At 37.5% G+C, this 10,651-nt stretch overlaps 2 protein-coding genes across 2 annotated transcripts; one reads left to right on the forward strand and one right to left on the reverse strand.

The window, feature by feature from the left end:
• Positions 1-2,192: 2,192 nt before the first annotated feature.
• Positions 2,193-2,579, reverse strand: CBG23393 (the record flags this gene model as incomplete). Its single annotated transcript, XM_002636633.1, has 3 exons — positions 2,193-2,301; positions 2,349-2,467; positions 2,517-2,579. The coding sequence occupies 3 exons, from the start codon at positions 2,577-2,579 to the stop codon at positions 2,193-2,195; spliced, it is 291 nt and encodes a 96-aa protein (XP_002636679.1).
• Positions 2,580-4,444: 1,865 nt separating this feature from the next.
• Positions 4,445-10,605, forward strand: Cbr-che-11 (the record flags this gene model as incomplete). The annotated part of the gene is made up of 19 exons (XM_002636632.1): positions 4,445-4,549; positions 4,608-4,740; positions 4,788-4,873; positions 5,090-5,211; positions 5,259-5,448; positions 5,489-5,810; positions 5,869-5,984; positions 6,854-7,105; positions 7,149-7,414; positions 7,459-7,576; positions 7,621-7,902; positions 7,950-8,272; positions 8,322-8,702; positions 8,750-8,845; positions 8,905-9,575; positions 9,621-9,742; positions 9,787-9,999; positions 10,043-10,215; positions 10,266-10,605. The coding sequence occupies 19 exons, from the start codon at positions 4,445-4,447 to the stop codon at positions 10,603-10,605; spliced, it is 4,311 nt and encodes a 1,436-aa protein (XP_002636678.1).
• Positions 10,606-10,651: the final 46 nt, after the last annotated feature.

Raw genomic sequence — 10,651 nt, forward strand, 5'->3', positions numbered from 1 at the left:
ATTTGACGAGGACTTATTGTCTAGAACAAGACCTGTTAGAGAAGACGAGTATCTGTATAACTTATAAATGCTTCCACATTTCCCCCTTCCCTGTGTGTTTTATCTATCGCATAATTAGACTAACATTGTGTTTTTACATTCTGACGAATAAAGTGGTGTCACTTTTACATGTATAGTTCGAATTGGGTTCGAAAATGTGAGAACAGAACTCTGAACAACATACATGGGGATTTGTTCCTTGTTCTTTCAGTTGTTTTCGATCGGCTGGAAATCACAGCCTGGAACACAATAACGATGATTATCCAGAAAATTGGATAAATCTCCATAACTACTGATTGTGTTTTTCTTATCTTGAAAACCGGAAAACGATATCATTTGATATTTTCGATATGCGTATTCTATTCGTCCTCTTGGTAGAACTTTACGTGGTAACGATTTATACTCAGGTACGGTGACATCTCATGAATGAAAAAAGTCTTATATTATTCTGGTACAAGAAAATCGGAGCTGTGGAAGAGAAACGCCGGTGGCCGTGGCCGAAGGTCCTTAACGCCAACTACCGTAACCTAAAGATATAAGAAGATGAAATTTTCAAAATTTTAAACATTCGTTCGAATAGAGCCCAGCTTACAAACTTTTCTGTTGGTTCACAGCAATATAAGAAACATAGTTACTTCGGGATTTATGTGTGAGAATTATACTTCACGAACATTTTTTGACCATTTTCATCTTAAAACAATTCAATTTTGTTGATTATTATTTACTTTTTTCATAAGAAATTCAGGTCAACAAAACAAAAAGATCCTTCAAACGTGTTAAAACGGTATACTTGAAAATCTTGTTGAATTTGAAATTTCTCAATGTTTTCAATAATCAACATGATTATCAGATAATATTACAAATATGTAGCTAGAAATATTTCTTGTTTTTTTCAAAAATTCACATTGAATCACAAAACACGATACCCTTACTAGTAAGGGAGCCCATTTTCAGAATGAAAAATTCGTGGATTTCAAAATTTGACGATATTAATTTAAACGATATATATTTTTATTTAAATTTTTATATTAAGATATATATTAAACGATATATATTTTTCAAAAATTGGCAGATTTACGTGAACTTACAGAATCGATCAAGGGATCGATTCTGGATGTTTTTTCGCTCGCACAAAATTCCCAGAAGCGATCTCGAGATCGCTTCTGTAGGTTCACGGAAATATATCTCACGTTATTATTTTGGTTGTTGTTTTTTTCTTCAATAATTTTTTTCCTGTTTTGTTGACCCGAATTTCAAATGAAAAAAACATTATTCACCTTAAAAACGAGGGAAGAATCGTATTCAAGAAATTTCTGTGAAAATCTCTCCGCCAGACAAGAGAAAGTTACGAATTGCCTGAAGTTAGTTTTTTTCTGTATAAAGTATACATATTTTACTAAGTTGCAACGAATTTTGAGACAGAGTTAGAAATTTTCAAATTTTCATCTTCTTATATGTCTATTTTTCGTATTTATTTTCTCGATTTTCGTGCGTTCCAATTCAATAGTTTGTGAGCAAAAATATTAATTCTTTGACTTTTTAAAAAGAAAAACTAACAGAAACTCTGACGAAAAGCAGAGAAAAACGAAAAAGATATATCCCGAAAATGCAATTATTTTTAGGTTACGGTAGTTGTCGTTGTAGGACTTTCGGCCACGGCCACCGGCGTTTCTCTTCGACAGTTCCGAATTTTTGCATCAGAGTAATAATTTTATTAAAATGACCATCCTGCAGTATTCTAGTTTTATCAGAATAAGTTGGAATAGTTAGACTTCTTGACTACACTTTCAGAACTGCATCTGGTCCACCTGGTCGCAATGGACCACTTGCACAGATAACTGTGGAAACTGCGGAAACCAGACCAGAAGTCGCTCTTGTTCGAACCAGACGACTGCCTGCATCTGTTCTGGAAACTCCACTCAATCCCAATCGTACGACGTCTGTATCTTTCCACGAAACAGTAGTTGCTGCATTGGTCAGCCCGCTTCTGTGGATGGACAATTTAAATGTTCAACAAACGCTTCGATGGTTTAATAAATTCATTTGTACATTATTTAATTTCATTGAGAAGAAAAAGAATTCATAAGATACTTTAGTAAGGCACATGAGAGGAAGATTTCAAAAAGCTAATTGAATACTAATGAAGTAACATTTTATGCACATTCAAACAATCCATCCACTGATGCAGGGGATCCAGAACAACATGCAGTTCTAGGAAACTTGCAGATGGCTGGAGCACAAACTTGTTGTTCGCTTGAATCTCTGAAAAAGTGATTGGTTGTCTGAGCGTTTAAATTCTCATTTCTCACCCTGTACACGTGCAAGTCGTTGATGCTGGTGAGCATGTACGCGTTCTCTGTTGAGTCCCACAGTTGCCACATGTATCACTGCACGTCGACCATGCTCCCCATGTTGTCCAGGCACATGTCTGGAAAATAGAAATTCAGAGATAAATCGAGGTCTCGATGATCTCTTACCTGTGATTCAACTACTACCACGATGCAGAAAAATGTAGCGAATGTCAGATAGATTGAGTTCATATTCGGAAACTGATGATGATGGTTGTCGCTGGTTTTGTGGCCCTTATAAACGTTTCTCCCTCCGGTTGGCGCCTCCTCCAAATATATATTTTTGCAAAGGGATTAATGTGGATCACAATATTTGGAAATGCGTCATGTGAAGAATGACAATTCAGAGAGGGTACAATCACAGAACACAGAGCATAGACTAAGGATTCGTGAATGAAGAGGAAAGAGTAGGTTCTTGGAATGTAAATGGAAGATTATCAAGGACATCAAAGGCACAACGGGATTATATTATGATTACATTTTTCGTGATTTTTGAGAGATTCCTAGTATTTGGAAGACTTTGATGAACTTGATTAGGGAAGCTGAACAAATAAAAAAGTTATCGGAATCATACGAGTTCATGAAAATATTTGTGGCTACTAGCTCAATATGATGCATCAAAAATCCGTTGTGATACTTTAGCTTCTGTCTCCTTCCCAAAAGTTCCCTCCGAAACACTACAGTAATCCCAGAAACGCCGTGTCTGTTTCCTTAAACCTATGAATCTTTTCACTGCCCTCCTCCGTCAAACATCCCAAACTGATTACCATATCACATTTTCATGAAACAACAAAACAAAAAGTACACGGAATCGGTGTTCAAAGATCAAGTGGGGGATCGAGGGATCAGAGGGTAAGAGGTGAGACTACCTATATTTATGAATCATAAAAGAATTGGTGGTCAGAATACGAGTTTTACTCTACAGAGGATTTTGAGCGTAAATTGGAATGAATCCCCCAAAAAAGTGGAGTGTGTGTCATTAAAAATTTCGACATCAGATCGAAAATTAGGGTGAAACAAACATTGGAAAATACAAACAATGATAATTAGCAGCTATCAATTTGTTTTCATTACGAGCCAATAGTAGAAGAGTTACGAACCGAAAACTTTGTTTTGAACAACCATTTTTTTCACTCCAAAGAGAAAATTGATTGTGAGGTCTTTGCTATTATCAGGGTTGTGCAAAAGTAATGCGCGCACTGTTTGAACTGATTCTATCTACATACAGCGTAGTTCGTCAAGTAAGCTACTAATATTTTGCCTACGGTCTGGCTGAAAGTAGAGGATCGATCTGAAAAATATTCAGCTGATTGATGTTATCTTGTTTTGGTTTTGCAATAAGATACAGTTACATCAAACGCGCATCCCTAATAGTTCGGTGCAACAGTCCGAGGTTTTATATGAGCTTTCAATTGCACCAACTAGAGGACCCAATTTTCACAACTTTATATTGTGTCTTGGGGCTAATAATTTATTCTTTGAAAATATACTGAATATTCAAACGATCTTGAACATTCAATAGCTTCCGGTCTTCTGATAATTCTATTTTTCATACTCAGATTTTGGACATATAGTAAGTCATTGAAATACCTAATAACAAACTTACTAACCGGACTGATAAAAACGGGGTTATCGTCAGGCATAAATGTCCTGCGGGCACGAAAATTAATAGAAATATAATTGTACAATTGTTTTAAAACTTCTGGAATTTACAAAGCGATTCCTCAATTGTCATGATTGTCCAAAGATGAACTGCGTGATGTTTCTTGCACGCCGTTGTGATTTCCATGAGATGAACCTCCCCAATCCAAGCAATTAGGCTTCATTTTTCAATACCCTTTCTTTCCTTCCCATTCTCTTTGTGCTCCTATTCTCTCGTTCTCTCCGTTTTCCTCCCCCATTTCCGTTGTGCTTCAACAATCCATAACGAGAGCGAGGGTATCCATAGCAACACGGAACGCATGCTGACTTCTTGCTCCTTTTTCTATTTGCTGTTTCCTATTAAAATTCGAATCTAAATCCCCTTTCCGCTATTTCTTTTCTATTCATATTTTTCAATGAAACCATCATTAATTGAATGGGCACCGCATTGTGGTTGGCTTTGTGTGGTGACTCCAGATGAAACAAAAGGAGAAGCTAACATTGCTTTCTCGGATCCATCGGTGAGAATAAAAGACGGATTAACCCGGATAGGTAGATTTGAATTGTTTCTGTTTTAAGGGAACTATAAAAGAGAAAGGCCCATCTAAAACTGGAACAGTGGTCTGTGTGAAATGGCATCCGAAGAAGCAGTTTGTAGTGGTTGGATGGAAAGATGGAGGAGTTTGCTTTGTCCCAAAAGGAGGTGTTATATGTGAGCACTGCGCTTTTTTCCCGTTTTTTCAAATATTTCCTTTTTAGCTCACACTGTAATGGAAACGTACCCTCATCCTAATCAAGGTGTGGATTGGAGTCATGACGGAACCATTTTGATGACTTTACATAATGTGAGTGAAAACGAGCAAATAATTCGAAGGGTGCAAAGCAATTTAGGGGTACAAAATCCTCGATTTGGGGGGTACCTTTAAAAGAAGTTATACCTCCGAATGTTTGGTTTTGTACCCCTAAATCACTTTGTACTACATTGTACCCCGAATTTTCGTACCTTCGAAATTATGTGCCGTGAAAACGCTCGAGCCAAAACAATGACTCTACAATTTCAGCCGTCTTCTGTTCATTTGTACAGCTATTTGAATATAGGAGAGGATATATCAACATCCAATCTCATGCAAATCGAATTGGGTGATCAAGTTATGTTATGGTGTAAGCGGCTGAGTTATGAAAAGTAAACAGCCAAAAAACATTCATAACAATATCTAGTTAATTTTTCAGACACAGATCAACCAGAATATCAGGAGACGACGACAGCGGGGTAGATGAACCATCTTTCGGATCGAAAGACTCTCTATTGGATAGGAGAGCAGACAGAAGTTTGGTGCCAACTGGTACCGAATTCTTGTTTGCAAGTAAAACAGGGCATATTTATGGAGTTGATACTGAAAGACAAAGAAATGTTCACAAGGTAAGAAAGGGATATGGAAGGAATCAAATTGGCCTTTCAGTTGGATTCGGAAGTTATCTACCTAGCTTACTGTGAAATGATTTCTACCATTATTGCTTTCACAAGAGACTGTTTTATATTCCATTTAACAAAAGGGTCAGTAGATGGAAAATGTGCAGAAAAAGTAAAAGTCAAGTTAGGAGGAACGGCGGACAAGTACTATATGGAGCTAAACGATGGGCTTCTTGTGATGTGTTACGGAGAAAAAGAAATTCGAGTTTGGGATCTAATCAGAGAAGACAATGGTACAATTGCATTAGATGTGAGCAAAGGATTTCAACCAGACGAGACAATAAATGTGGTCACAGTGAATGGGAAACGAGGTAAGCAACACAAAAACAGGAAATCGAAAAAATAAAGAACGGAGATTGTATTGATCAGGTGTGATAACAGCGGCTACCAACCTCGACAACATCGCCGAGTGGAAAAGAAAACGAGCAGATACTAATATTGAGACCGCATGGAAACTGAGCCCCAGCACGCATGTCGATAGCCCGGTGAGTGGAATCGAGAAGACACGCTAATCCTTTGAATGTTAAAACTAGGGATTGGTAAAAGAGAGGAGAGTGTTCGAATATGTTATTTGAATTGAAGAGTTACTTAGAAAGCGCGTGTCTCATAAAATATAGATGACGTCTCTGCTATTTTCTGGATATTCTAAGTATTGATTCTGTTTTTGCTAACATTTAACTTGCTCTGTTGCTATGTTGGCCACCGCAGACTTGTACTTTGAGCTCAATTTTCTCTATTTATGTAAGAGATAGGAAAAATTTGCAAACTACAAAAATACTTGCTGAATTCTGATAAAAAGTTTATCAGTTGACTGATTTTTGATATCTTTTGTAGGAATCGAGATGATTGAGTTCAATTTTGGGAAATCCTTCTTTTCGAATTTTCACAGTATTTCAGAATTAAATTCTAGAACATATAGAATAAAACAAAATGTTCACTTTTGTAATTAACCACTTTTCTGGAAAATCGACACCTGAGGTGTTATGTAAAAGAGCACAGTGCCTCTTTTTCAGGCGCATAGACAATTAAAGACCTCTTTCTTCCACATGGAATATCTCCTCAGGTGTCAATTTTACAAAAAAAGTTGTCAATCACGAATAAGGAGTTCTAGTTTTGTTTGTTACTGTCTGAAATTTTTGCAAAAATTTATAATGTTCTGAGCATTCGAACAGAGCGACAAAGTCAAAAAAACTCTGGTCCTCAATGTTTCTCTTTTGAAATTCTCTAGTCATTGAAAATTTAACAGATTTCTATTACAGTTCTTTTGCAAATCTTTCAATATGGACTACTGTAGAAAAAATAGCTCAAAATTAGTTAGCAAAACTGGATACAACTTACTCATCCAAGCTTTCAGGTATCAATAATCCGTTGGAGTCCGATTATCAGCACATCCGCTTTAATAACAGAAGAAGGTCTTATTCTCCTTGGAGAAAACTCAATTACGGTCAAAATGCGGGGAAAGATGGCAGCCATCCAGACCAGTTCGAATAGTTTCACACTTTTGCATGCGACAAGTGGAGTCTCTCAAGAATTGAAGTTGTCCATTCCATCGGCAAAAGGAATTTGTCTCGGAGAAAAACAGCTTGTCGTTTGGAATGATGATACGGTATTCAATCTATTTTTAGAATTGTAATTTATCCTCCTTTCAGGTGGTCACATACGATGTACAAACGTCCCTGGCAACAATCCAATGCACATCGTTCGCATGTGTTACCACTTCAGTGGCTATTGTTAATCAGAATCTGTATTGCATTGAGAAAGACAAAATATTTGCAAGAACGCTCCAAGGAACGCTTCGCCAAGAAATATCGCTACCGGAAATTGAAGGAGACCCAGAAATACTTGAAGTTAATCGGTCATGGATGGCAGTAGCGACAACAAATGGATTTGTGAGAATCTATAATTTGAGCTCAAAGTAAATTGATCGTTGTGAATGTTGATGAGAGTTACAAATTTCAGAGATGCTCATCAGGAACATAACTCAAAGTATATCGTCGAAAATGTTCCGAATTTCTATAAGTTTCATACGATTAGAATCAACCACACTGGAAATAAAGTTGCAGTTACATATCTCGAGGTGAACAATCTCTTGTATACTGACTGTAAAATATTCAAGTTCAGGATGTTTCCACAGTAGCTGAACGCCTTCTTGTCTACGACGCTGAACTGGATTCGGTTTCTTACTTTTCGTTTGACCGGGGAATGACAGATACTCAAGAATATGAAACACAGGCTGAACTTGCACATACAAGTAGTGGAAGACCAGTGACAGCAGCTGCTCGGAAGATGGCACGAGAGCAGTCTCGATTCCAAATGATGAATCATCGAGCAGGCGCACTTGAATGGGATGAAAACGACGCACGATATTTGGTTGTGGAATGCGTTAATATTGAGCCAGAATCAGTTGATATTTAATTTATTTGGAATACCAAAATCTTAAATATTTTCAGACGGATCAACGAGTTCTTACTTGTTTTGTAACATCAGAGCATGGTATTCAACTTCAAGGAATGCAACCAAAAAGTATTCATTGTGGAAAACTGGTGTCTGTTTCTGTTCCCAACTTTTATTTCGTCCGAAAACCAGGATGGGATGATGAGGACAATAGAGATGAAAGAACTATCGGAAAAACGTTGGTTGCCAAATGTCTTCGAGAGTTTTTGGGAAATGAGAACTGTGATGAGGGAACTCGAAAGGCTATGATGGATTTTTCATTCTACCTGACAATCGGGAGTATGGATGCTGCATTTAAAGCGATTCAGTTCATCAAGAGGTAGTGCATAGGTACATCGATTAAAAATATAAAACCAATATCTTTACAGTGAGAGTGTTTGGGATCACATGGCCTCAATGAGCATCAAAACTAGGCGTCTCGATGTAGCAATGGTTTGTTTGGGTCATATGAAAAATGTCAGAGGAGCACGAGCTGTCCGAAGATCTATACAAAATGGAGAAAACGATTCGATGAAGTGTGCAGCGTTGGCGATAGAGTTGAGCATGTTGGAAGAAACATTGATCATTTATGCTCAAAATGAGAGATACGATTTGATGAACAAAATGTATCAATCTCAAAATATGTGGTCACATGCTTTTGAGATCGCTGAAACTAAAGACAGAATCCACCTACGGAATACGCATTACAACTATGCAAAGTTTTTGGAAGCCAAAAAGGATTCGACGAGTATCGAAGCTGCTATCGAAAAGTTTGTCATTGTTAACTTCAGGAAAATACAGACATTTTCATTTTCAGTTACGAGAAAGCCGGAGTTCATGCATTCGAAGTATTCAGAATGTTGAGAGACTATCCCAAACAAATTGAACAATATGTTAGACGAAAGAGAGAAGAGTGAGTTATCCTTCACTGCTGATAACTTATCAGTGATAAATAAAAATTATTTCTTTCAGATCCCTGTACAGCTGGTGGGGAGCATATTTGGAAAGCGTCGGAGAGCTGGAAGGAGCATTGAGCTTCTATTCTTCTGCTAAAGATTACTACTGTATTGTTCGTGTCAAAAGTTTCCAAGGGAAAATAGACGAAGCCGCTCGATTGGCAGAAGAATCAAAGGATAAGGCTGCTTGCTACTTGATTGGAAGATTGTATGATAATGAAGGAGATGTGGTGAATGCCGTCAAATTCTACACGAAAGCAAGAGCCTTATCATCTGCTATCCGTTTGGCAAAAGAGCATGATATGAAGGATAGACTTGCGAATTTGTGTTTAATGGCTGGTGGAGCAGAACTTGTCAATGCTGCTAGATACTATGAGGATCTTCCTGGATATGCTCATAAAGCAGTCATGTTGTATCATAAGGCTGGAATGATTGGAAGAGCATTGGACTTGGCATTCAGAACCGAGCAATTCAGTGCTCTGGATTTGATTACAAAAGATTTGGATGCAGGAACCGATCCGAAGATTTTGAAACGTGCTGCAGAATTCTTCGAAAATAATCAGAACTACGAGAAAGCTGTGAACTTTTTGTGTCTAGCTAAAGAATTTGCTAGTGCTGTTCAACTTTGCAGATCCCGAAACGTCCGAGTAACTGATAAGTTTGCGGAGTTGATGACTCCTTCAAAAGGCATGTGGATCATAATCAATAATAACTCTGAAAGTGGATTTTCAGATGACATGCCAAATGTAAATGAGAGAAAACGAGTTTTGGAAACAGTTGCTGAGCTGTGTCTTCAACAAGGAGCTTACTCTGCATCAGCAAAGAAGTTCACTCAAGCTGGTGATAAACTTTCTGTGAGTTTCAGTAAATTCCAATCATTGATAATTCTATTTTTCAGGCCATGCGAGCTCTACTGAAATCTGGAGATATCCAGAAAATTCGTTTCTTCGCAACCACTGCTCGAAACAAAGAAATTTACATTTTGGCTGCGAATTTCCTCCAAACCACCGATTGGCAAGATAATGCACAGACTATAAAAGATATTGAAACATTCTACACTAAGTCGCAGTCCTTCGAGCATCTCGGAAACTTTTATAAATCTGTTGCAATAGTGGGGTTTTGGTCTAATTACAAATTTCAAAATTTAATTTCAGATTGAAGCAGAAAATTTGAGAACGCTGGATAAGGCGATGGGAGCTCTTCAAATGGCAGCAGTTTGTGTTCAAGAAGCGGAACAGAGGAACATGTCTTCAGCAGGGATCGATGCATTGAGAGAGGATCTTAAGAAATATGTTGTACAGTTGAGAAAGTTGATGAGCATTTTAGAGTCAGTTCTTGTTGCTTTCCTAGGAAATAACAATAATAATAATATTTTAGCGTAATGAAAAACGACACTGCCGATGGAATGCGCCAATTGACAACTCTCGCAGAAGAATCTCAGGAAGATGACATTGTTCCTTGTACTCGAATCTTCGCTCTGATTATCGTCGATCATGCTACCAAGAAAAATTGGAAACAAGCATACAGATCAATCACCGCGCTACTCAAAAAATGTCCGAATATTGATATTGAGATATTCGTCGATTCATCCACTCTGGATAAGATCTGTGATGAGATGAGAATGGGAAGAGTGACAAAGAAGAAGAAGGAAGAAGTGGAATCAGATGGTGAAGAAGTGGATTTCTCTCATTCGTTGCGACGACAAAATGTTAATTGATTTCTTTATTTTGCAACTTTGTAAATATGTAATTTAATAATGAAAG

This window comes from Caenorhabditis briggsae (genome assembly GCF_000004555.2).
Source record: "Caenorhabditis briggsae complete genome, chrV, whole genome shotgun sequence".
In the NCBI taxonomy this organism is placed as follows: domain Eukaryota; kingdom Metazoa; phylum Nematoda; class Chromadorea; order Rhabditida; family Rhabditidae; genus Caenorhabditis; species Caenorhabditis briggsae.